The sequence below is a fragment of the Dermacentor andersoni genome, chromosome 4 (assembly GCF_023375885.2).
Source record: "Dermacentor andersoni chromosome 4, qqDerAnde1_hic_scaffold, whole genome shotgun sequence".
Lineage (NCBI taxonomy): Eukaryota > Metazoa > Arthropoda > Arachnida > Ixodida > Ixodidae > Dermacentor > Dermacentor andersoni.
In genome coordinates, this window is record NC_092817.1 from 26,997,625 (window position 1) to 27,025,116 (window position 27,492).

Here is a 27,492-nt window from a genome sequence, read left to right on the forward strand (position 1 = left end):
GTGTTCATCAGGGGAAGAAGGCGGCTGTTGGTTGGTTCGTATCTTTTTCTGGGTCTGCTTGTGTTCGCTAATACTCTTTCGCTGCTAAAAGCAATTTGCTTTTGACATGCATTGGATGAGAATGCTGAGAAAAAGCAGCTCGACACATAAAAAGCTATAGGAAAAGAAAGAGGCGACTGCAACTGGTGTTGAATAACATTACTACATTCTCGTAAACGGTGACGCTGTCACTTGAGTAGTCACTGCCGCTGACAAGGTTTAATAAGACAATGTTTTCAGTGGCCCTGAAAGCGAGCAAGCATTGTTTTTTTTTTTTTTGTTTCTGTCGAAAATTTCTTCTGGAAATTGGAGAAGTAAAAACAGACACTTCCGAGGTTGCGAGAGGCACGACTCGCTGTCAACTTTCTTTTTTTTTTTTTTTTCAATCGCAGTAGTTTCACATTGATTACTAAGACTTAATAATAATCCATGTAAAAAGCTATTTCTTCACTGTCTTCTTTTTTTTTTTTTCCTATATCCAAGCTTATGTTTCGAGATGACGCCGCTGTACACTACCCCATGCATTCAACATCCCCGCAGAAACGTCGAACAGATTGTTTTTCTCGCCTTCATGTAGTCGCTATGTTCTATATGCAATCACTTAAAGTGTGTGTTGTGTGAAAGATCTTACGCCATCTAATCAACTACAAGCCAGCGAAGCTCAACTAGAGATATAAGGGCCGCGAAAAAGCCGTAATGATTGGGGGGAAAGCTTTCTTTTTCTTTCTCTGCGCTGAAAATAAAACGAAAGTGAAAAATACCGATTCAAATTTTCACATATAATATTTGCCATTTTCTGCCGCGCAGCATAGTGTTCTAGAAGTGGCGGCGAAGACGACGAAAAAGTCTAAGACAGTTTTCAAGTGTCTTGATTATATATTTTCACTTTCGGTTTGGAAACGCAGCGTATACTTTTCAAACATAGCGGAATACAGGATACCCTCCGAGTCCAAGACTGGCGTCTGGAACTCCGCGAAGTGCATGCAACCGTCAATATGGTGACACGGTATTTGCACTAATTAGCAACTGACACATAACTTCTAGGATGGTGCAGATACCTTCGCCATTGAACGAAACTGGTCTTCGCTTGGAAATGTTCGTAACAAGCGTCGCAACAAACTGACAAGTGAACGTGTTCGAAAACTCGTCTATGTACGATCAAATGTTAATGGAAGCAGCCGCGAGCAATTCTGAAGCGAGTGCGTCCTGCCAGAGTGAGTCGGACACTGAGTGACCTTTTCCTCATTTATAAGATTTGCAATATTTCCTATAATTTAATGTATTTAAACATAATTATTTTTATTGCTGCAATAATGAATACAAACAATTTTTAAAGAACTTCTATTTTTCTCAAGATTTGCAAAATTTCCTGAAGGAAAAGAACAGTGGGAAAACTGTTTTTTTCCTCCCGCTCAATATTTCCGGAAATGCTGCAACCTTAAGCACAACGTCGATCATTCTTTGATCGACGTTGTTAAATAGGGGTGTGCGAATATTCCAAACTTTCTAATAACGAAATGAATAGTCACTATTCGAAAATCTGAATATTTTCGAACAGCTTACGTTGGTCGTGATCAGACACGAAACCGAAACAAAAATGGGATAACCTTCATCCGTTCCACGGTGGACATAACGTAATGTTATCGCTATCGATCACGCAGCCAGACATTTAATTTAGACATCGTTCTCGACAATGGGTATCGTTTGGTACTACTTTTAGATGCAATACCCGTGCCCTTTCATGAAATGAAATGTGAATACGTTAGACTGCAACAAACTTGATACAATAAGTTGCACAATCTGCCGGGACTATTGTAAGGATTACGTTGTCGACTTTGCGTGATCAGACACGAAACCGAAACAAAAATGGGATAACCTCATCCATTCCACGGTGGACATAACGTAATGTTATCGCTATCGATCACGCAGCCAGACATTTAATTTAGACATCGTTCTCGACAATGGGTATCGTTTGGTACTACTTTTAGATGCAATACCCGTGCCCTTTCATGAAATTAAGTGTGAATACATTAGACCGCAACAAACTTGACACAATAAGTTGCACAATCTGCCGGGACTATTGGAAGGAGAAAAAAAAGCGTGCGTGTGCGTGCGTATATATATGTATATATATATATATATATATATATATATATATATATATATATATATATATATATATATGTGTGTGCGTGTGTGTGTGTGTGTGTGTGTGTGTGTGTGTGTGTGTGTTTGTGTGTGTTTGTGTGTGTGTGTGTGTTGCGTTCTGCTGTCGCCGCATGAAGGCACGCATTTCTGATTCGGTCGCCAAAGTATAAACACGGCTAACAAGGCTGTCTTTCTAAACTTTACATGTTAATGTACGACCGCGTATGTCACGAGGAGCCCCGAGTTTGCAAACAATCATGCTTAGTTGTTCCTAACTCTCCCGTTGCGCATTCAATAAAAGCATGCTATATAATGCGCAGTGCAATTAGGATAACTTTCTAATGTTATGAATGGTGAGAAGGCTGTACATTATTCCGCCAACTGTTTGAAAAAGATATTCGACATTCTTTTCGATTCGCTTCTGCCACTATTCTATTTGTATTCGATTCTGTTTTAAAAAACCGCTATTCGCGCATAGTTTTAAGCAGCATTTTTTTTTTTTTTTTTAATCAGCACTGTGCAAACGAGTGACGGCAGTGTTGGCTAGCAAGAAACTTCGACTGGCAGTGTTTTGGGCCGTTGTAGTTACGTCCTTACGTCGATAATGTGCTTACGTAATTCTGTCGCAGCACATGCTGCGTCGGCTGACTAGCTCTGGCGTTTTGCTGCTGGATCACAAAGTCGTTTGATTCTCTCGTCAAAGTGACCGCATTCCAGCAGAGACTGGATTACAAAAAAACACTCGCCGAGAAGCGAGATTCGGGAGTGCTCTAATAAGCACAAAGTCGCTGAATTTATTTTGACAGCATCAGAATCAATTCGGAGCCCTCCAGATTGCATCTTTCACAAAACTCATTGGCTTGTATCTTTGGAACGTTAAACACCGTCATACAACCACGCAGCAACGTGATATCATACGGGGTCGCTGTACCTGACACAGCATGTGATAAAAAGCTTTGGCTGCCTTTAAATTTATAATGAACAACCGGAGCGTTCGACAAATTCAGGAAAAGCATGTTTACGTAATTATAGTGCCCCTAAAGTTTGTGACGCTGTATTAATTGTTAGTTGCACGTTCACTGCAGAAGCATATACGGGATGCTTTATCTGATCGCTAACGGATGTTTTTAAGCATCACCCGTAACATGCAGCAGAATTCCATTTCTTGAGATAGATTACTCTCAGAGTCAGGCATTATTTGCACCAAAAATGAAAGTGCATATTTGACTAATTAACACCTTCTTGCTAATTAACTTTTAAACTAATCATTTTACGCTATACATATTGCAAATTACGAATTGTAACAGGAGTCATATCCACTTGGAACGAATTCTGAGGATGACACCAGTTTCGAGATATGCGTTCACAAAGTTTGGGACGATATGCATCGGTGTTTCAGTAACTTTTGAGCTTTAATGCATCAGCAGTGTATTTTCACAGCAGGTTTGACTGCGTTTATCTCAAAAGTGGTGCTAGCTTCAAAATTAGTTCCAAGTGAATGTGGCTTATGAAATCACTTGCTTCAATTCGTGTGTTGCAATATGTGCGATAAGGTAACAGGTTGAAAAGTTAATGAATGAAATTATGTCAGTTAGTCAATTGTGCGTATGGATTTCCAAATTGTGCACTGTGTGCCTCTTTGACTATTCCAGCTCAATAAGTATATTTGTTCTAAATGCGACAGGCAATTGCGACACGCATATACCGTGTGTATAGCGCAGCTGTTGGCGCATCCGTCCGAGTGTACACAAACGGAACGCAGAAACGCGAAGCGTTTTCACGGTAAACAATGTTTCCTAACGTTCGCATGCTGTATACCTGCTGTTCGGTTGCCGCCATGAACGCCTTGCGTGTCTCGGCCGTGCATACGTGTACAGTAAATGGGAAGGTTGCGCTGCGCACACTGTATGCCGCATTACTTGCTTGGCTCGTGTCCTGGACGCGCGTACACACAAGTGGAACGCTCAACGGTTACTCGATTGGCGACTTTCGCGCCTGTAGTTGGTGAGCTCGCAGAGTCGCCAATTGTGGGCCGATAAGTTTCCGCTCGAGCTTTGCGCGAACGCAAGATTAGGAACAAAAATGAACATTTTGTGCACCTTACTGTGGTGGTGCATTTGTTGAGTAACGGCTGCCAATAAGGAGCTGAAGCCCGATATATGGTACGCGTTGGAGCCACGGAGCGTATAAATTGTCTGCTATATCGAACGCGTGCGTAATTGCCTCGGCTATAGCTTTCGATCATTACGCGAGGCAGCATGTACGACTGCTTCAAGCGGAATATGGAAACGGGGAAATTGCTGCGACTGTGTAATATGTTTTACATAGCGATTTCTGATAAAGTTGTTCCGTGATGAAGTTTCCTGAACCGATGTGTGGAGCTTATCGACGCAGTATATTCACCGTTATGCAGTTACCGCTGCCGCCGATGAGCATGCGCAGTTCGTGAGAAGCGGTAACGGTGTAAGGGCCAACGCTATACGCTAAGCTATATATACTCTATAGTAAGTACGTACTCGCACGCAAGTGGTCTGCAGCTAACCTATATTTAGTATCGGGCTTTATTCCTGCGAGCGTTGCCGTAATGCATGGGTTGAAATTGAGCTTAGCGAAGCCGTTCGCAAATTTCAACGAAAGGCCTAACGGCTCTGTCTGTCAACGCATATACTGCATAGTGATCGCGGATGAAGTTAATAATTTCAGTCGGATTGCGTCGACAGCCTCTAAGTTACTGACGTGGGTGCATAAGTTCGTTTCGGGAACGCATTAAGTCATTGATTTGGACGGTTGCATGGACGCTGAATTTCAGGTCTTGTGATTTCATTGCACACAACTCATAAGATCCGTTCGCCTATGGCACACTTGAGAGTGCTTATATGCATATATGCTCGAAAGCTATATGTACGGAAGCTCGTACAGTGATGTCATTATATACGTCATGCATGCGGGCCCCGTATAGAGTTTAGAAAAAGAATAACCACGAAAGACGTAATTGGTGAAGCGTTCGACAACTATTTAAATAACTGTTGCGCCCTGGAACGAGTACTCAACCTCAGCATGCCTGAGCTTAATAACTAAAAATTAAATTTTGGAGTTTTACGGGCCAAAATTGCGATATGATTATGAGACACACCGTAGTGGGGGACTCCGGATTAATTTTGACCGCCTGGGGTTCTTTACCGCACGAAACTTAACAAGAATTAAGCAACCATGCACATTATAAATGTGTCATTGACTTAATCAAGAGACCTCGTCTCAAGAGGCGTTCACATGGAGGAAGGAAAGAACTGTACGAGAAAGCATTGTGCAACATGTATGACGTCAGAGGAGTCGGCCCTACACGTGATCGTCATGTCAGAGTGCGCGGTGGGTTTTAGTGATCCCGCTCTGCATGCAGGGAGAGCCACGGCAGAGCTGCCTAACAAGTGCGCATCTATAAAAACTACAGGGAGCCAAACATTCTCGACCAATACGCCGAGTCTCGCAGGTCACGTGTGAGGCCGACTTTTCGAGGGAGAAGGGCTTGAAGCTCTTTCTGTGGATCTGCCAGTGATACTAGGTCTTGTATTTGCTTCATGGTTGCAAATTCGATTGGCACCGCAGCCACATTGCACGGTCATATACTCAAATCATGGATTTGTGTTTAATTGACTTTGAGAATAAAAATCAACTTGAGGCCAATACTTGTGCCTGCCCGGGTATATCGCCATTTGAGAATTTCCTTGTCCTGTGAATTATCGAAAAATGGACCACTACTAGCCTGTTTTGAAACTTTCCTTGCTCGCAACACAATGAATGTTTTTAGCATGCACGAATATAGTCATACTCTGCTTACGACGTGCTTGCGATACAGTGTCATGCGCGCAAACGCAGTCTGCACCTCCCCGAAGCTGGTAGCGGTATGTGCCTTGAGAACCGTACGCTAAATAACTTTATATACTCGAAAACCGTTCGAAATATGCTGTTTCGCCTTCACTTTCAACAAAAAAGGCTGCCTGCGTGAAGGTCGCAGGCCCGTGTTTTGTGCGTGATACAATTGTGCTGCAACTTCTTCCTTTCTTTCTCCACTTTTTTTTTTGTTCCCTCTCTCGGCTGCGTTGTGCAGCTTTATACTTTGCTAAATTTAGATTGAACGTCTCTTTCGACAAATTAACTTGCGAATGGAACAAAGAAAAAGGAGCGCACGACGTCAATGACCGGCGGCGAAATGCGGCCAAGCCATAAGCCTGGCCGCTTTATGTGTTTCTCCAAAGAATTAATTTTCACACGGGAGTGGCCGCGCGCGCGTTTTCGCCGGTCGGGGCTCAAATCGAATTCGCCGTTTCCAAAGGCCAAAAGCGCGCACACCGATGCCGCTGTAAGGTCTTTCTTTCCTTTTTGCTGACCTAGAGAACGAAAAAACAGTGAAAAGCACATAGCGAAAGAATAAAAGTGAGAAACGTAGCGGCAAAAAAGAGGTCTATACCGGGCGAAGGAAAAGACGACGGGGCCGTGCGAGGAAGGCAGCAGGCGGCAGTGGACAAAGCGCGCCATCCAGCGATATGCGTGTGGAAGGAAGAAAAATCGCCGCCGCCCGTATCCAGTGACAAATGGACGGAGCCGATAGCGCCGTCGGGAAGGGGGGAGATTCGGGAAGGAAAGGGGGAGCCGGAGAGGGAAACAGGGAGAAAGGGCGTCGGAGGCCGTTATCGGGCACCTTCGCGAAATAAACTGTCGCCCGAGGAGGGGAGAGAAGCGGGAGTTGCGCTGGATGTAAGGAAAAGAAGAGCGAAAGCCCCGGTTTGAGGGAGAGTGGAATGGAGAGGTCCAAGGGGAGCACTGGGAGAGATTGGCTGATAGAAAAGCAGCAAACGGGGTGTGCGCGGCGAAGTACAGAATACGAGTACCCTATACTTTCTGTGGTATAGTCGGCCGTCTTGCGCCCCTCCTCGACATAGCCGAACCGAGAGCGAGGAAAAGTTTTCCTCTGGGGTCGCAGCTGGAGCGCGATACAGCAGAAGGGAAAAAAGAAAGAGAGAAAGAAAGAAATGGGTGCAGATATAAAGTACGGAGAGAGGAGGGCGGGCGAGTGAGAGGAGACAAGATGTGCCAATAACAACGAGCCGCCGGCGAAAGTCCGACGAAATCAAAGCGGGGCGCCGAGTGAAACAAGCTTTGTTCTTTCTTCCCCGGTGTGTAGTCGGCGTCGTCGCCGGCCATTTTTCTTTTCTCTTTTGACGACGTTTCCTTTGCTGGGTGTAGAAACAGTTCGAGACGGGATTTGAGCCGGGGCGCGAACACGTACACACACGGCTGACAACGAGGCCCCGATCGCGTTCCGTTTATCGCGCGGGCTGGGCCGAGATTAGGGGCCGATATACGTGGAGCGAGCCGCTCGTTCGATGGCGGCGTGAATGTTGAATGCCCAGGAGCGTGCGCGCACTTTAGCTCGGGGACTTGGACCCAAACGAAGACACCGCGTTTTCCCGAGCCACTCTGGTGAGGGCGGGCTGCGGCGGTCACATTGATTTTGCCATCAGGGAACGAGTTCGGGGATCGCTGACGAGACGAGTGCTCTTTACAACCCGACCTCGGAGGATCTCTGGCTTTTTGCTCCTCGACTAGGCATTCCTTGCAGGAGAGGACGCCACCGTGGAGGCTCTCATCGCGGCTCTTCTTTTCATGTTTTTTTTTTCTTTTTCCGCATCGCCGCAGCTCCTTAATCGTCGCTGGCCTGTTGTTTCCGGTAGTTGTATCCTACTGCACAGATAGTACGGCGTCATACGTCTGGCTTCTGAATAAAGCTGCGTAGCTCTGAGCGTTCCGTGCTAACCACAATGCGTGTCTTGCAGCCGCTTGCTCGCTTGTGCGGATATACAGGCACATAAGGCCACCATGCCCTCGAAGCGTCCTCGATAGGCAAATGTTGGCGCCAATTCGTGATTTCAGTTCGTAGTATCAATATCACGAGCATCAGTTCAAAAACCTTTATTATTATTATTATTATTATTATTATTATTATTATTATTATTAGTAGTAGTAGTAGTAGTAGTAGTAGTAGTAGTAGTAGTAGTAGTAGTAGTAGTAGTAGTAGTAGTAGTAGTAGTAGTATTGCATCGCCTGCTCCCTAGGGTTGTCAAAAAATAAGGAAATTTTGTTATCGGGTTGCGGGATCGTCAATCTGTATTACCACCCGCCACGGCGGCCGCATTTCGATGGGGCGAAATGCGAAAACACCCGTCTACTTAAAGGGACACTAGAGGCAAATATTAAGTCAAGCTAAAGTGACAGATTAGTGCTCGAGAATCTCTAAGTCGTCAATGTTAGCGCGAACAGAGCCTTAATAATCGAGAAATTGATGTAAATGCAGGCCATGATTAGAGACTCCCCCGGGTCATTCAAGTCCTTGACCGATAACGAAAGCACTCCTCAGTCAAATTCTGTCACTAGTACTGAAACACTCGTTGCAAAAAACAACCTTGTGCTCTGTTATAAGACGAAATGCTACTTGTTCAGCTCTATCTCATATTTAGCAAAAAGAACTCATTCAAATCACGCTTGACAACGACGCGGGCATCGAAAAGTTTCGTTTTCGCTTGACTCCGCGCCGCCCACGCTTTCGCGTTTCAATAGTTTCGGTATCGCGGAGTGCTGCGCTGCTGCATGGCTCGTGAAACTCGCACAAACTGCAAGCTGCAGAGTATTCAACTTCCATGTGATGTAGCGGGATACGCGAACGGTCTACGCCACTGGACCCAAAAGCAGCTGCAGCGGCGAATCCACCGCTCTGTCTTGGCTCGGTGCCGCCATCTGTCGAGCGCCGTTTTACTAGAGTGTGGTAATGTGGTCCGAACGGCGCTCTTCCGCAGAGGTGGTGGAGGTCTGTGCAGTACACCAATTGACATACGAAGTCGTGAAACTTCACCATGATGTCCAACAAAAAGGTCACGAGGTCGTTTTTCAGTGGGTACCTGGTCACTGTGGCATCAGTGGCAATGATTCTGCCGATAACGCTGCTGAGCTCGCACAGCACATCAAGAAGAGCACAGCGTTCCAATTCTGCTTTCGAGGACTGACGCTGCAAGGCAGCTTAGACACCTGGCACGCAGTCTCAGTGACCGAGTGGAACTCGCCAAACTTACGACTTACGCGACTGCATCGACCAAACCCCTCCCTGCAACTCCTACCTCCACTCGGACTTCCTCGACGTGAAGCTGCGCTTCTCTGCCGCCTTTGGTTAGGAGTGGCCTTCACAAAGGCATACTCTACATTAATTGGAGTGACTGATAGCGCAGCATGCGAGGTCTGTAGCACCGAAGAAAATATCGACCACCTGCTGTGCCACTGTCCAAGATATGCCCCAGAGAGACAAGAACTTGTCAAAGCTTTCCAAAAACTGGACAATCGGCCGCTTTCTGTGCAAGTGCTGCTGGAACACCGCCCCCATCGCCCGTCGGCCCATAAAGCGGTGAAGGCGCTTTTGTGTTTCTTAAGGACGACGGGTTTGTGCGACCATCTGTGACTATTAATGCAATTTCTGTAAGACCACATGCGTCAGCGAACTCGCCGCAATTTCCTTCTTTCCTTCCCTCCTCTCTCTCCCTGTGATCTTTGTTTTCCCCTTTCCAATTCCCCCGGTGTAGGGTAGCCAACCGGACGTTATTCTGGTTAACCTCCCTGCCTTCTACTCTTCTCTTTCCTCCTCCCTGTGCAGTACAATTTTTTAATGATTTTACTTGCTTTCGTGCAGCCGGGACTCTTGTCGGCCAGTACAAATTGTAGTTTTAGTCAAGTGAACTGCTATTTTAACATGTTTGCTATAAGTAAGACGCACTTTTTGCCACAGAAGTCGCCTATCTGCAACACGAAACTACGTAAGAAAATTTTATTGATTCCGTGTCACTTTACGCGCGCTTCTTGGTGGAATATTGATCAGGGACAATGATCAAAGAATAGTATTATAGTGAAATCAACCAGGTTAACTGCGTGGCGCGAAAAGACGCAGATGACCAATGCACTTCCAGGTAAATCTAAGAATACATCGACATATATATCCACGGCATATATGTAAGAGAAAAATTATGAAATATTCTGAACGCGCTGACCGAAAAAGTGAGAACTCCCGACCGGAATAAGCGTGTTTCTTTTAAGAGCTGCACCCGCCCGAGGTGAACCAATCGACTTTCCGAGAAAAGATATAATTGCAATTATTGGACGTTAACATGAACAACAGTGTTAGGCGAAAAATATTGCCTATGTACTCAAACTGAATCGGGGAGACCGGGAAGTCTTTACCAATGTAATCTCCGTGGCTTAATCTGGCGATCTCCTTCAACATGCCAGCAGGCGAAATGAAGTAGAAATATACAGTCTATATAATCGAATGGCATTTGCTATTCGGATCGTATTTGACTTCAGAATTCACTGTCAAAAATTATCGAATAGCCGTTTCCATTCGAACGTAATGCATAACAGCACTTTTGAAATCTTGAATGTTAGGGGCCGATGCAAGTGAGGACTTATTCCGAATGATTGTGCAGCTAGAAAGCCGTGGCTGTAGCGCAGAGGCGCACCAGTTCCTGAGAGAATTAATGGGCTAATCGGTTCTGCTGAACAACTTTCCAGGTGTCATTCAATATAATTTAACGCCACGTTTCTGCGTAGCCAGTACATCTGCTAACTTGATTCAGGCAACGAAAACATTTTTTTACAGTCTGACTATGCCTGCAATTTATTAAAACTGGGTGCCCAATGTGGTACCACACTTATCTTCTTCAACGAACACAACAGATCTACAAAATACCTCTACGTGTATGTGAGGAATGTGATTCTTTTAACTGCTTCATTATTGTCCTTACGATTGTGCACCGGACAACTGAAAGCAGCCGTTTATAACACAGCAGCTGCTTAGTTGAGCGGACGTGCAATTCGGAACAGCATTAAATTTAAGTATGAAATATAAAATAAGCGTAACTTGTTTTTCTCAGAAATCAGACTCGAGAACAATTCCTTTCGTTTACACCGCTTCTAGAAAAAAGCCGAAGGACGTAGCTACCATATTTCTTTCTTGCTTGCTTGCTTGCTTTCTTTCTTTAAACAAGTTCTGGCGCTTTACGTCTGGCGGTAAGGTTATGAAGCACCCTGTTCAGTTTTCACCACCTTGGGTTCTTTAACGTGTACCTAAATAGAAGTTTACGAATGTTTTTCCATTTCGTCCCCATCGAATTCTGCGACCTGGTTTGAACCCGTGAGCTCGAGTTTAGTCGCGCAACGCCATGTCCACTATGTAGCCACTAATTAGGTTACCGCGCCGCCTTTTTTTTTTTTTTTTTTTTTTTGTTAAGCATGCATCTGGGCAGAAAAATTTACATGCCTTACGGGCCAAAGATCAGCGTATATAAGGGCTACCTAAAGCTGATTCCGGCGACCGCAATAAAAGAACACGTACCAATTACTCCGCATTCTGTTACGCGAGGAAGACGAAAACATGACTGAAATGTTGCACTGCATTTCTTTTTTTTTTGCTTTTTTTAAAGAATGCTTCCAGTAAATCTGACTATAGGGCGCCGGGTGGGGCAGATATGCGGCAAGCAGGAAGCTTACACGTGTTTTTCCCTCTGCATTTCGCAAGACCTACTGATGTAAAACTATACGCGCAAGAAATGCGCACGAGAGATGCATGTTGCTTGACGAACAAGAAAAATATTTGTTCACCAAAGGTAACTACAATAACATAGTAGAATGAAAGCCGACACTGCGGCCGCAATGCACGTGCAATCGTCCAACGGCATTAGAAAAAAATAAAATAAAGAAGAGAAGGAAAGTCATGTATTCCTAAGGCGTAAATAGATGTCATATGCAATTATAAACACAGTTTGAGTGGTTTGAGTTTGAGTGGTTTGATTGACCCTTCCGAGAATTATCGCCAGCAGTTTCCAACGGCGCGACTTGGTCGGCCCAGTCCAGTTCGATCGCAGCGTCGCCACAGTATTTTTCGTCGTCGCGCGCCTCACTGCAATGCATGCGCCGCCCCAGCCGCTCGTCGCACTGAACCGCATTCTAGTACACTAGTTTCTAGTTTCTTTTACTTGTATTCTAGTTTTATTCACCGACGGCAGCAAAGGGTGGCGATGGCGCACGCAACGTCGCCACCAGTCACCACTCCTCTGGTTGGGTGGTAGATCTGAATTTCGAAAAAGGCATTCGGATCCTTCACGTGCAATTTTCTCGTAAACTTAGTCTTTTCTTGGCACGAAACAAGCGTTGCGAGGTTTCTGGAATGATATTTAAACAGTGCACATCGACTTAGTATTCGCCTTTAGTGTCCCTTTAAGGTAGGTGCACGTTAAAGAACCCCAGTTGGTCAAAATTTCCGGAGTACCCACCCCCTCCCCCCACGGCGTGCCTCATAATCAGATCGTGCTTTTCGCACGTAAAACCCCATAATATAACTTAATTAATTTTTAATTAGCCTGTATTACCATAAGACGAGCATCAGAATTCTTCCATGGTCAGAGGACGGAAGCAAGGATCCCCTGTGTTTATTGTTGTTCACGCTTTATGTTAAGGTAATAAAAAAAACTATTGGAAAATAGTGAGGCATTGGTTTATTTTACACCCGTAACGCGCAGTTGGTGCAGCATAAGGGTCCCTGGGATGATGTATGCGGAGTACGTGGTGCTAATAGCGGACAATACATGCGATTTACAGAAATTTGCGAATACTTTCTGTAGTGAAGCGACATATCTAGGCCTTAATTTTGGCATAGCAAGATTGGGAATTATGATCTTTAATAAAGAAGCAAGTAATGACTTGCTCTCAATTTAACAGCTAGCCAAGCAGATTTAAACATTATAAATACTTGGAGGTATAAATAAACGAAGTGCTGCTAAGACATCCACCAAGATAACCGGAGGAGGAAAGGGAAGCGGAATTGCAGCTTTAATGGAACGTAGTCCATCTTAGGCCTTAAATAAACATTAGCCAGAGCTAGAAAATTTTCAATTCTCTAGCTCCAGCCAATGCCAATTCTCTAAAAGCCACATGAACATCTGGGAATGAACCTTCAAGATTTTCACGAATTAGAAGTTTCAGGATGTCTGCCACAGAAGAACAGCCTTCGTTGCTCGCAAATGAAATAAACTGTTGAAAATAAAATAAATTAAATTAAATTAAAAACTGAAATAAAATGAAATCACCTGTCGGAAGGCCGGACGCCTGCGGCCTTCCGACAACGCCACGCTACCCTGTAGTAACGCCAGTCGAGGTTCAAGTAACAGGCGTCGCAACAGTGGGTTGAGCTTCTTTTGAAGACCGACATAAACTGAAGCGCTGAGCAACCTTAATTTTGAAGAAAAGCTGAGAAACATGGATGAAAAGAAATGGGCGGTACAGTGCACAAATAAATCTACCCTAATAGTGTGGACACAGAATGGAAGAAGAGGTCAAGGAAGTTGGCAACTATGTACTGGATTGTTGTAATTCAGTGCAAGTAGACAACCCGGAGTCATAAAAAATAAGAAAGAAAAAATACAGGTGGGAGAAACGGAAACGGTAAATTGGGTGCAAGGGATAGAAACAAAAGGTCTATGCAGATTTACAAAAAAACGGTAAGCAAAAGATCAAAAGAAAACATAATTAAGGGGTAGTAAACAGGGGAGTTTGAGTTCTGGTGGAAAAAAAGCAGGGACGAGATCGAGAGTCGTTACAGGCATAAGTAACTAACTATACAATGTATGTAGAGATAGGGGTTATAATGAAGAGAGAGATCGGCAAAATGCTAGAGTGAAATATAAGAAGTAAAGCCTGACTAGTTCAAGCGGGCTAAGTGACCGTATTTGTCGCCACCCCGTTCCAAAGGCGATGCCAATAGAAATCATCAACATCAGAGTGACCGAAAGAAGATCGTGAATAACACATTGATATCATATACCCAAAAGTTTACGTCGACATGAAATGTCAGTGTCTCAGCGGCAGGATGTATGGGTTCTGGATGCTCTGCGTTTTTGCTATTGTCCTCATTCCCCTCATGTAGAAGCATGTTGTCGTCCCAGGTGCAAGACCTGCGGGCACCTTAAAAATGACATTAAAATTAAGAGCACCACAAATAGTAATACCCACGAAGTGAAAACTAGATTCACTTGCACTAGTTCCGATGTGATATATATGCTTGAATGACCCTTCTGTAAGAAACAATATATCGGTGAAACTGGACAATCAATGAATGTCAGGTTAAACGGACATCGCGCGGACACAGCTAAAAAGCTTCACAAAGCCGTCGCCGAACCAACCAAGTTTTCAATTTGATGAACTTTAACTCTACACCCTGTACAGTGAAATTCCCGTTCTGCGCGAGGCAGAAAATACAGAGAATCATACCTCATTCATAAGTTCAAGACATTGTAACCAATAGGCAGAAACGGTTCAAAGGGAGCTTTTGAATCTATTCGCCATGATAAATTTCAAGCTATAGGCAACAGCACTTAGTTGCTTTTCATTGGGTTACTTGGTGTTTTTCCCCCTCCCTTCTTTCTTTCTTTCTTCTTTTATTTATATACTCATTCCATTTTAGTATTTCCTTTTCCCACGAGCACTATTTCCTGCTGCTTCATTTTTCTATCTTTCAGAGATACGATAGCTCACTGACCTCCAGCGGAGCAGATAATCCTCCCCTCCTCCTGTCCTCCAGGCTCCTTCCACGAAAACACACATGGCCGGCTGACACACAGCGCTACCTCACATTCCTCCACCGATGTTGAATAGCACACTTCTTTTTTTCAATTCTGCACCCTCGCCGCTAACACACCCTCGATCGTTGCCTCGCCCACGCGCCTTACCCCCTCTTCCCTTTAGAAGAACCCTACCTATTTATACTGTGCCAAGGAAAGCATATGTCACCTTGAAAAAGACAAGTCCACTTGTCGAAACGTTGGCTCCCGGTGCTACCTTGTTCTTGTTTTACTCATCGTCTTGAATTCCCATTTCCCGCCATGCCCGTGTTTTCCTTATTGTCCTTAAAGTTTATTTTCTGTCAGCCCTTCACGCATGTTGTTTTTAGGTGGACGCGCGACGGTGCAACAAGAGCACAAGTTACAGGGACAAAAAAAAAGGAGATCATAAGCCGACATATATGTGCTACACAAGCGGTATCTTCCAAGCGATATTTACTGAACACAATACGCACAATTTATGCAGAAAATAGTTTGCCACAACAAATATTTGCAACGGCGATATTGAAACCAAGAGTAAAGGATACTCCTGCATCTGCTCGTCAAGCGGGCGTTGTGGTTTGAAGCGTGGCGGTGTAACAAGCGCAAAGGCATCGCTATTATGCTCTAGCTCACGAACAATGAAGAAAACGGGGACGTTCGTCATTCAACCGTTTCTACGATCTCGCGCGTAGTTTTGTTGTTGCTTTACCCATTACCTCTCTGCTAATATTCATCCAACTTGTTTGTATCTGCTCATGCAACAGTGCTTATAGAAGCATGGGACTCTGTGTGTAATTGTCCACAGCGTCATGGGTGGGTTTGTGACAGCGCTATATATGGTATGTGCCCAATGAATGCTATTTACGTTCATCTGCTCAATTCTCTTTCCCTTTCATTTAACCGAAGTCAAAACACACACACACACACACACACACACACACACACACACACGCACACGCACACACGCACACGCACACGCACACGCACACACACACACACCGAGAGAGAGAGAGAATCTCGCGCCTAGCTCGGATACGAACTTCTCACTACGAACTTCTCACTTAGTGTGTCGGAATCACCCGTGCGCCTAGACGGCGACTCAAAGGTAGTGGCGACTGCCTCTTCGCGTCCAGATCCTGTCGGGCGATTGAGTGCCATCAGAGTGCCGGATTTCAGAGTGCCATCACCGCGCTTATGTTCAGCGCGTTTAATTTCGCATATAAATGTCGAGTCGGTATTGACTTCGAATTCAAATTTGGATGTTCTCTTTCATGCTGCAGCGCGTACGGTGGCCCGTATTTTTTTAACTTCCTTTTTTCTATATATAACATAAGTGCACAGTATTTTTCTTTCCTTTATATTGCGAGGTGCGCCGCCAATGAGAGATCTCATTGTCGCACAAAGAGTGTTGAGAAAAACTGCCGGTTTCGTCGTAGGCTAACGCTCCGACACCTTTCTCCTGTCGCAGGTCACCCGAGCGATGCGCGGCGGTTATGACGACGACCGCCGGAGGAGCGGCGGCCCGCTGACCGCCGGCGCGTGTCCATGAAGCGCCGTGCGGCGCACGGCCGCGCCGCGGCCGCTATGCCTTCAGGGTGGCAGCTGCTGTGGCTCGTCGTGGCTCTGTGCCAGCTGCCGCCACGCGCCCAATGCTTCACGTGCAGCGACCGCTGCAAGTGCATCTGGCGCAACGGCAAGACGTACGGCGAGTGTGCGCTCCAGGGGCTCTCCGCGCTCCCCTCGGGCATGGATGAAAGCCTGCAAGTGCTCAACCTGACCCACAACCTGATCCAGGCGCTGCCCAAGCGCGCGTTTTTCTCCGCGGGACTCGTCAACGTCCAGAAGCTATACCTGTCCCGCTGCGAGCTGAGCCACATCGACGACTCGGCGCTATTCAAAGTGACCAACCTCATCGAGCTCGACCTGTCGGACAACAAGCTGACCACCGTGCCGACTGCTGCTCTCAGCAGCACGCGCAACCTGAGGAGCCTCTACATTAACCGCAATCCCATCACAGCTCTTGCGGACATGGCTTTTGCGGAACTGACTGAGCTGGCCCACTTGGAGCTGACCGAGTGCCGTTTGGAGTCCATTGCTGTTCGCGCGTTCGAAGGACTATCCAAGCTAAAGGTGCTCAAGCTGGACCACAACCTCCTCGAAACGCTGCCGGGCAGAGCCATGGCGCCGTTCCCGTCTTTACATGAGATCGCTCTAGACGGCAACCAGTGGCGCTGCGACTGCGAGCTCCGGGCGTTCCGCATGTGGCTGGAGAGGAACAACATCTCCCTCTACTCGCCCACGTGCCACAAGCCACTTCGGTTGAGCGGCAGGCCGTGGAAGGCCCTGTCGAGCGAGGACATGGCCTGTCCGCCGGCATTCCTCAACACCAGTACGAGCACTATGGACGCGATCGTGGTGCAAGAGAACAACAACGTGACGCTCGAGTGCCGCGTGCGCGCTGACCCTGCGGCCCACATCTCCTGGCTGTGGAAGGACAAGCCGCTGACCAACCAGAGCGAGCCGGGCCAGGCGTTCGTTCTCACCCAGGACGCCGGCGACCGCGAGCGTCTCTCCTGGCTCACGCTCAGCTTCGTGCAGGAGCCGTTGGCGGGGCCGTACGCGTGCGCCGCGCAGAACGCGGCCGGCCGCGTCGTGCGAAATTTCACGCTGGCGGTGAACCGACGCCCGACCGAAGTTCGTGCGTCCGCCGGGGGCTCGACGGCCGAGGTGGAGATGACGGAGCAGGCGCGCGAGTCGACCGAGCTGCAGCAGCGCTCGTACACCGAGAACCCCGTGCTGGGCATGGTCATCGGCATTTTGGTCGGCGCCCTCGCCGTGCTACTCGTGTTCGGTCTTACGTTGTGGCTGTGCCGGCGCCGAGGCCGCCGCCGAGGAGCGCCAACGGGCTCGCGCAAGTCCAAACGCACGGAGGCCAACAGCAATCACAAGGCGCTGCACAACGACAAGCAGCAGCAGCAGTCACAGCCGGGGGCTGGCGACGCGGCTGACGTGAAGCTGCTGGTGAACCCGATCCAGAAGCCGCCGCGCCTGCTTATGACCAACAGCTACCAGGGTCTGCCGTCGGAGCTGGAGCCTCTGGACCCGGGCCTCTGCGTTGAGTCTTCTTCGGGCGTCTGGGTGGTCAAAGAGCACGACTACTCGACAGACGAGTCGGTGCTCTCGTCCATTCCTTCTCGCGCGGGCACCATTGACCGTCGCTCACTGGCCCGCAGCCCGATCCCGGTGCCCATGCCCGTCGTGCCGCCGCCTACAGACGACCTGCACGCGCGCTTGCACGGTGAGCTGACGGACACGCTGCGGCGCACCAAGGGCGACCGGAGGCCCCTGGTCGAGCGACCCGATGCCCAGAGTCCGCTCGAGCCGTACGCGGGCCTCGAGACGCTGCGTGTGCGAGACCTGGAGCCCCGCGGGCCCGACCTCATCGACCAGATCGGCGGCGCCGCCCAGCCCCCGCCGTCACCGCGATGGACGCCGTACGAGCACCCGTCGGCATACTACCGCGCCGCGGCTGGCACGCCCCAGAGCTGCTACCCGCCCAGCATACCCGAGGCGCCGGCGGACGGCACCGAGGTCTAGTCAGAGCGCCCCAACGCTTCTCACGGACAGGACGATGCACGCTAAACAAACACTCCGGGGGTCACGGAAAGGCGCGTTGCTGACTCGCGGCTAACACCCTTTCACTATCGTCTCTGCGCTGTTTCTAAACACTGCAGCAAAGATGTTTACTCGCACACATTGCTGCACCTTCAAACAATTGTGTGTTAACCAAAGTGGGGAAGTGCATTTGAACATGACGTCAATGGTTCATAGAACATCCCATGCTTCTTAGATTGAACTACAGCTTAGGTATTCCAACTTCCTTGTCAAAGCAAGTCTTCAGTTCAACGTCCCACCTCATTAACTGCACTTTCCCAGAGCAAGCACACGAAGCCGCTATGCTATCTGATTAGATATTACATTGAGAACAATCCAACCAACAACAACAAAAAGCACAACTGATTTATTGGCTCTTTGCAGGGCTAAAACCATATTAAATCCAGGAATTTTGTATTCGAAGGTCCTACAGGACTCGCAGCAGCAATGGAAAGAAAATGTGGTTGCAACAACATTATCTTGTCACCTCTCAAAGCGCCAACAACAGGTATTCTTGTCCTGTCATAACCGAGGGACAGCACCAGTAGGATTTGCTTTCGATTTATGCAGTCCCTGCAATGGAGCCCTAGGGTTTGTCTTTCGTTAAAGGTGTTAGCCACGAGACACTCATGCACCTTTTCACATGTCCAAACTTCTCTGCGTGAACTCATAGAAGGTGATTTGATGCGGCGTTCGACACTTAACTTTTTGCGGCCGAGGGTGGGAAATGAACTGTCTCCCTCTACATTTGTTCCTTGATTGTAGTCCGCATTCGTTCGTGCATGTTTCGTTTTGGACGTAACTCCCTAAAGTGAAGCTGTGTCGTTTCTGTTCCCAACACCACACAACCCGTCACATACTACACATAGTATTGCATTGTGTTTGCACGGAGCTGATGCCGCCACCAAGGATGTGGGTACATCGTCAGTTGCGACCGTCCCTCACACCGCTGTTCTCATTTTACACATATGCTGATCGTGCCATGTGGGGTGGATCACTAGATTAGCCTCATTTACCTTTGCAGTGGTTGACTAGTTGCAGAGTTTAAAAGCGCCGTGGCAGTTCAATCAAGACGAACGGTGACTCGTCTTCATGAGAAGCTGAAGAAGCAGATTTCGTTCATTTTTGTACAGCGACAGGATGTTGCACTCACTTCTCATAGGGCGTGTGTGTTGCACGCCTGCAAGTGAGAAAGACGTTTCGCATCGACATGAGATTTTGGCATGGTTGAACAGTGCTTCACTCGCCTGCTTCACAAGGAAAATGAACACTTTATCATATGGGACCACACATTTTTAGGTCCCCATGTCAGAGTTCCGCTGTCGCTGCACCGCATGATGGGACTTCAGGCTCGATCTAGCCACCTTGGGTGCTTTAAAATGCTCCGAAATTTCAGTACACAAGCATTTTGCATTCCTCTCTCATTGAAATATGCCTGCCACTGCAGGGAACCAAGCCTGTAGCCTCATATTCTACAGCATACCACCATAGCTATTGAGCCAGCGCTGCGGGTACAATTGCACAAATTGCGCTATAAAAAAAATGCAATGAATTTGGATGGTCAAGTCAGTTGTTTATTTAATTCATTCTGGCTGTAAAACAGCCTTTTCTTTAATTTGATTTTACATTACATTACATAATACATACACTACAAGCTACAGCTTCTGAATCATAGGGCTAATTAAATTCAAAGCTACAATTTCAAAAATTATGTTAAAAGAAATTCTGGGGTTTTACATGCCAAAATCATGATATGATATAAGTTATAAGTGAAGCCCACTGCAATTGCTGCATGATTAATGAGAACAGGTTCAGATGCTTCTTTTGTCTAAAGCACTAACTCATTCATGCTTGAAAGGATGCGAAGTCCACAGCGGCCGCATTTTGATGGGGGCGAAATGCGAAAACACCTGTGCACTCAGATTTAGGTGCACGTTAAGGAACCCCTGGTGGTCGAAATTTCCAGAGTCCTCCACTACGGCGGGTCTCATAATCATAAAGTGGTTTTGGCACGTAGAACCCCATAATTTAATTTTTTTTTTAGGATGCCAAGTGTAACATCACCATTGCCTGCAAGCACATGCTGCAGCAAAAGACAGCAGGTTTGTGAAACCTTGCAGAATCACAACCAAATTTCCAGCAAAGCTGTTTGTTTAGAGCAGCTGCAATAAGAATAATAGTTTCTGTAATTAACACGACAGAGAGATAGAAGGATTCTCCCTCACATAAATGCTAGTGTGAATCTTATTCTGCTTTAAGGTTCCACATTTCCGACTAGACGAAGGCTTACCACGGATATCCGTCATTGAGGAAAGAAGGCAGGTAACATCAACGAATGTCATACTTAATGAAGCTCACCATCAGATGTACTTTCTTTGTAATATCCAAGCACAAAGTGCCATTAATTTAAACAGTACATAACATACTTCTGTTTACCATGTAATACTTGGCACATCTTAACTTGGTTAATGGTGTACCTAGTCAGTTTCGCATTAAGGCAGTATTCCAGCTCATTCTATGCTTTGCACTCAACCACGATTTGTTCAATTATAACTACCTTGTCAACCACCTTTACATTTACAAAGCACATGTGGAAGTGAAGCAAAGGCCACATATTATGATAAAAGTGCAGCATCTGGACCACTTGCCTCTCCAAGCTGTTAAATGCAAAGCTTGATTTAACAGTGCCAAATGAAGCTAGTCAGAGAGAACAGTGTGCACTTGCCTGCCTCACAACAAGATAGAACATATGTCTAGTAGCACGAATCCTATTGCTAATTTTTTCTAAATGTGCCGAATTTAAAATATAGAAAGGGCATTCTTGAAGTAGGGTGATGTGTGCGCAAGCCTCAAGTATCATATATCTATTTCAGCAGAAGCAGAATGCCAATGCCTGGAATTTGGTACATTATTTTTAAGCATTATGTCGCCATGTTCAAAGCAGCATTTTAATTTTACACCTTTTACTATCGACAGGCACCAGACTTGTAAAAAAAATTAAAAAATATATGCACGCAAGAAATGAATTGTGACATCACCTGTATCTCCCTCTTGCGGCAGTGCAAGGCACCATATAAGCCAGAGAGTACTTGGTTTGAGCAAATTCATTCCTGAAAGTTCCTTAAGCAGACGGGATCAGCAGCAGCAAGACCACGGAAAATGTCACTGATCTAACAATGTGTTGCTTGTCAATATCTCCTGTTGTGTATTGCTTTGTCTAAAGGTGAACAGTGTAGTCCGCAAAAGGTGTGCTATTACTTTACTCCCCCATATTGTACTAGAGCTTGCACGATTTTTTACAAATTTTAATACTTCTGGATTTGGAGGTATGTTATTCGATTCTTCTGCAGAATTGTAAATCTGATGCATGTCATCATTTGTAACTTCAGTAGCACACACCTCTTGCCGGAAAAGCTTTGTCCATCAAATTTTACCACTGTATCCCCTGGGAAGCACATACACAACTTCATCTAAGAACATCAACGAGGCAATTATTTGCAGATCTTAATTTAACATTCCGGGACATTTAAGTGAGGAAGATTCCCACTTCCAAATCATTAGGTATTTTGAAGCACATTGTCCAACCATGTCATGAGCCCATGTGCACAGCGAAATAAGCTGAATTCTGATTGTTACACACTGCTGTTTATTATACCAGTGACACCACCTGTATACTATAGTTCCCTACTCCAAAGGATCTGTGCATCTATACAGCTGACTGCTGCAAACTGGACAGGCCGAGTTACACCCGGGATGACTGACTTGTCTGCATTGGTCGTTTCCAAGCACGCAAGGTCTCTCCCCACAAGCGGGAAGCCAGTGCAATGAGGTTTTGCTGTTGTGCAGTGCACAGTGCTCTTTTGTGACCCCACAAGTGAAAACAGTTCTCCATTGTTCTTTTCCTGCAAGACAACAAGATGTGCCTTACAAGTGTGAAGTTTTTGCAGGCAGAGATGAGGGACACTTGACACATGGAGTGCTGCTGCTGCCGGACAGTCACATGTGAGGGACCCTTCTGAATAGGCACTGCAAGCTCAACCGATGTGTATAAATATGTGAACCATGTCATTACGTGTGTGCGCATGTGTGTGTAAATAATCTGCATTGAACAGTGGACTGAAATAAAGAAAGGCAGTGTTCCAGGATGGAATGGTATCTTTCCTGTGTTCGTTCACCTGAGCCTACTCTTATTACAGGATGTGAAGTGTGCAGCATAACTACCATTGAATGATCTGGTAGTGCAGATGACTAAGGCAAACGAAATCCAATATGTGTAAAAATCATACATTTATTTATGCATATAGAAAAGATGTTGAAAGCAAGTGCACTATTATGATGTATGCACATAGTTTCTGTGAAAAATGTCAATGGTTGTCTCATGACAAGTTCTGAGGTCATGGTCAAAGAACCCAAGACTGAATTTGTTGGCAGTTGGGCGAAAGTAATCCAGGCCTCTTCCTATCTTGATAATCCAGCCAGTATCTAACCTGTTTAAAAGCACAACAGTTGCCAAGTTGAAATCATCAGATGGAGTGCCACAACTGTTACCATGCCTTGAACAGTAAGAATCTAAAGTCACATGATGGCTTATGGACCACTCTTACATGCTTTCTAACCCTTCTTAGATACCATAAGGAAGCTCGCATATTGCTTTAGTTATAGCTCAGTTTTTATGATTGCACAAAATTTGTTTACCCCATAAACACAGCATACATATGTACAGACTTCCAATTGTTGTAACAGTACCAAGCAAACATCGACTGGTCGGCATGTCAGTGCTTATAATTGTGAAGTGCAACGAAATCAGCGAGACTAACTACTTGCTTACAAGGTTTACCCCAAGTGTAGCTGCCACCTGCGTTTCTTCCCACAAACAATACAGCCCCTTCCACAGATAACTCAGTGGCCAGGTTCCTCTCAGATTGGGGATAGCATAAACATGTGCAGCTGCATTGTGCATTTTTTCTCAGCACATGTTGCTGTAGTGCTAAGTGCGCTGAAAAGTATTGCATAAAATGCACAAAGTAGCTGTACCATATCTTCAAACATTTTGTTCAGTATTTTCCATGCATGTGCACTGCAGTGACATACAATACAAAAAAAAGGGAAGAAAACTAGACCCACATGCACATACGATCTTCATTTCACCGAAAGGCTGAAAACAGAGCTTCCCATGGCAAGGGCTGCATTGCATTTATTGGAAGAGCCTAGTGGATAACAGTTATGCAGAGGGTGAAATTTGTTCACATGAACTTATTCTTGCTCATTTCATCACTCAACGCCAATAAATAGCGCTGATATGCCAATCAATTGACAGTGTCGCAGTACTGTGGCCTACTGTTAAAGAGAACACTATAATCCCTGGCTTTCACTTTGCCGGCTCTATAGCTGGAAGTGCTGGCTGAAGCTATGTCAACGAACTGCGCAGGTATGTAGAGAGGTACCAGTGCCACCGACCTCAATACACCTGCTACAAAACCAGTTGATGGTACATCTGACAGATGGAAAAATTCGCACCTGCTCTGCAACATTTTCCCTTTAACAATGGACCACACTACACACAGCAGCACATCACCACACACAGACAAGCCCCATCCACATCTATTTCTTAGCTGTGAAACTGGTAAAAATAATTTCTGCGTACTTAAACACAGATTAACAGGAGCCTCAGGCAATGCAGCAGTGCTTTGCCTTTATGCTCCAGCCAGCAGCTTATCGAATCTTGCATGCTTCTGTGATTTCATATGTCACTTCTTGCCACATCGCTGACGCACGGCTTTAGCTTAGTGCCATCACATGAACATTACCACTACTGTACCAGCCACCTGCCAGCCTTTGCATAAGCTAGCTAACTTGAACTACATTTAGCATGCATGAAGCTGTATAGTGACTGAAGTGCCACCATTAACAGTAAGCAGTCGATTCATGTGGAACTCTCAATAAAATTAATTGAAACAAGAAAAAGCTCCTTTTTCTTGTTTCAATTAATTTTATTGTTTAGGTTTGTTTTTCATCAGGGGCCTGATGAAAAACAAGTCTCCTTGTTGGAACAGCTCTGAGCTAAGGCCTCCGTTCTTTGCCCATAGTTAACCAATATATTGAAGTTGCATACATCACTGCCACTTCTACAAAAAGTAGCTCGCAAAAATTTCATTGATCAATTGAGGTGCTGCTCTGACCCCCACTACCCCGCCCCCCCCCCCAAATGTGTTTCTGGCTATAACACGAAACTTTCTTTTTTTTTTCATTGAGCCCTTCTGGTTTAGCTTAAAAACGAAAAATGTGAGGAGCCTCACGAGGCTAGGGTCAACAAATATTGGCAGTAGTAGTACCACCTCAGAAATGCATACAGCTGATTTCAAGTGATTTAGTGTCATTAGCTGTAATGTATTTTAGACACACCATGACCATATATAGAATGCTAACAGTTTTCTATTTAAATATTGTACACCAGTGTCTCCTAGGAAGGTGTTTATGAAGCAGACAACTGGCTGGGAAAACATTTCTCCAGCTGCATGATAATATAGAGAAAAAAAGAAATTTAAACTGTGTTGCTTAGTAAAAAATTTTTTTTGCCACTGAAGGGTCTCGACAAACTTGCAGCTGCTGTATATCAGCCACTATAGCTATCATTAAATGACTATACACATTAAATCAAACAAAGGCTGCTCACACTCAAAAGTATTAGGTGTTAGATTGAATGTGAGAAGGTTACTATCATAATGTCACTTATGCTACCGTTGATCAATCTCTTTTCAAATGAATGAATTTCTGGAGCTGGATTTAGTAAAACCTGCACCAAGCAGATCAGACCTAAAATTTTGTCAAATCTAAATCAAACCAGTAACCAGCTGCAATAGTACGTCCTGATGACCTTACCTTATTTCTCGATCATGCAGGGTTTCAGAATACTCTATAGCCATGGTGATGCCATTGTCGGCAAGACTACCCTTGACTTGTGACAACCTATCAAGCTGAGACTGCTGGTCACGCTGGTGAAAGAGAGCGCAAAAAGCACAATGACATCAGCCCTTCGACAAATGCACACTAAAATGTGGTGATGGAAAAGGCATCGATGCAATGTGCAAGCCGCAATTTGTACGGAGTGCTACGAAATATTCGGCTGTCTAGCAATGCATCGCACACAAAAGAAGAAAAGCCGGCATAGAACAGACTTGTACATAACAAATTACATTTATTAATTACAAGTAATCAATTAGATTCTGGCAGTTCTGTAACTAATCAATTACATTAATTACTTGGCGACACTCAATATAGTTGAATTGCTTTTTCACTAATCATCTACACATAACCAGTTACTTTATTGACGAGAGAAGCTGTAACTGGCAACGCAGCTTTGAAGACTTGAATTTGGCATATACAGTGGAATGCCCGCAGCCGCACCTAGTCGCACCAAGTCACACCATGCAGCAACTTTGCAAATGCACATGTTCAGACAGGCAAACCCTGCGCCCAGTATTTCTTTCCTCATACAAAGGCACATATTGTGGTTTGTAATGTCAATATTGCCCTCTGCATATCGCAATGATTTCACATTTCTTTGTGGCAAGAGCACCACCATGTAAGAACAGTCATGCCCAAGGAGTTTAGACTTCACTTTTTCTATTGTCAGTGGATAATTCCCAACCTTTGTTCACTAATTTTCATATCCGGTGTTCATACGTTACAATGCTCACATGCTATAACATGGCCCTGCTTTCAGCAAGCACAATGAGTGAGTTTTCAGTGTCACTGTTGATGTTTTCACAAGCAGAGGTAAGATAACTGAGGAAAATTTTGAAAAGCAATTGATAGCAAACATAAACAATGTATAAATGGCTGCAGAGGATGCACTGAAAGAACCAGGCCAGCTCATTACTGTATTTACTGTGTTTGCACAATATTTATAAAAAAAATGGGAGGAAGGTAAAGTAAAGGTAATAGATTACTTCCTAGTAATTGCTGTCAATTTCGCGCGGTAGTAATTGGTCATTGTAATCAATTACATCTTTGAATGAAGTAACTGTAATTCGCTACTTTAGTAACGTGTTCAAGCCTGGCGTGAAATCAGTTCTCCTGTGGCGCCCAGTTAACAAAATACGACCGCAATACACAACAAATACTTCAAAACGATTTTATTTTACAAACATGTGGTTAAGGCATTCACACAACGAAAAAACGCAAGTTATGACCGCTTTTATGAACACAGAATTACTTCGTCTCACCTGATCAAGTCCCGTCGTCAGCTTGATTCGCTTAAAACATGGGCACTTTTTTTTCAGCAGCTCACACAGACGAACAAAGTTCTGAACCTACCTGCGACAAGAAAAGGGGTCGCAGATATTTCACACCTTCGAGGCCTTTCAAGCTAGCAAAATGCATACTTAAAGAACACTTGCCTGGTGTACCGACCGAACGTAAGCATCGTCGACCTCCACGGATGTCACCATGTCATCCAGTAAATGTCCGAACGTTTGATCATAACTATGGCCAGCAGAGCCGCTTTCGATATGGATTTGCTCGTGGTATGTTCCAGCTGAAATCAGAAAAATGGTTGTTGGTGCTTTAGAAAGGTACAGTCCGCGCAAGAACGCCGACCCAATTTTAGCGCGCAACTGACCAGCCTTTTCCCTTCGAACCTGTTCTTTAATTTTTTCGGCCCTGTCCATGTATTCCTTCGCCCGATTCCTAAGATGATCTCGCTTGATAGCGTCTGAAGTTTCTGCGTGGAAGAGATTTGAAGATTTTACATCAGCTATTTCGCGACAATTAACAAGCCATGACTTTACGAACTACCTTTAAGTGCGTCCATAAGCAGCTGTATTCCCTCCTGGTAGCATACCAGTGCAGATGTGTAACGCGAAGCTTGGTCATGTTCAACAGCTCTTGTCAAAACGCCAACAGCTGCTTTCTCGAGACCACCGTGCTTGGGCGCCGCCATCATGCATTTGGCGACACCGGG

At 45.5% G+C, this 27,492-nt stretch overlaps 2 protein-coding genes across 5 annotated transcripts in view; one reads left to right on the forward strand and one right to left on the reverse strand.

Moving 5' to 3' along the window:
* The window catches only part of LOC126536596 (uncharacterized), a 330,135-nt gene extending 307,460 nt beyond the window's left edge, over positions 1 to 22,675 (forward strand). For all 4 annotated transcript variants that reach the window (XM_050183626.3, XM_055073532.2, XM_050183627.3 and 1 more), the window contains one exon: positions 16,345 to 22,675. In XM_050183626.3, the coding sequence (XP_050039583.1) occupies positions 16,422 to 18,473 (2,052 nt within the window). In that variant the 5' untranslated portion in view covers positions 16,345 to 16,421 and the 3' untranslated portion in view covers positions 18,474 to 22,675. The remainder of the gene's footprint in view (positions 1 to 16,344) is intronic.
* Positions 22,676 to 22,798: 123 nt separating this feature from the next.
* Positions 22,799 to 27,492, reverse strand: LOC126536609 (MIT domain-containing protein 1-like). Its single transcript, XM_050183641.3, has 6 exons — positions 27,327 to 27,492; positions 27,151 to 27,252; positions 26,930 to 27,066; positions 26,756 to 26,842; positions 25,410 to 25,522; positions 22,799 to 23,017 (listed from the first exon to the last, which is right to left on the reverse strand). Exons 1-6 carry the CDS (start codon positions 27,472 to 27,474, stop codon positions 22,861 to 22,863), a joined length of 744 nt encoding a protein of 247 aa, XP_050039598.1. The 5' UTR covers positions 27,475 to 27,492; the 3' UTR covers positions 22,799 to 22,860.

Excerpts from the sequence above, each read along its gene's own strand:
- LOC126536609 (XM_050183641.3), bottom strand. The coding sequence starts at position 27,474 with ATGATGGCGGCGCCCAAGCACGGTGGTCTCGAGAAAGCAGCTGTTGGC. Across the intron at positions 27,067-27,150 it reads GGTTCGAAGGGAAAAGGCTG|CTGGAACATACCACGAGCAA; the intron begins GTCAGTTGCGCG and ends TTCTGATTTCAG. Across the intron at positions 25,523-26,755 it reads TGACGACGGGACTTGATCAG|CGTGACCAGCAGTCTCAGCT; the intron begins GTGAGACGAAGT and ends CTCTTTCACCAG.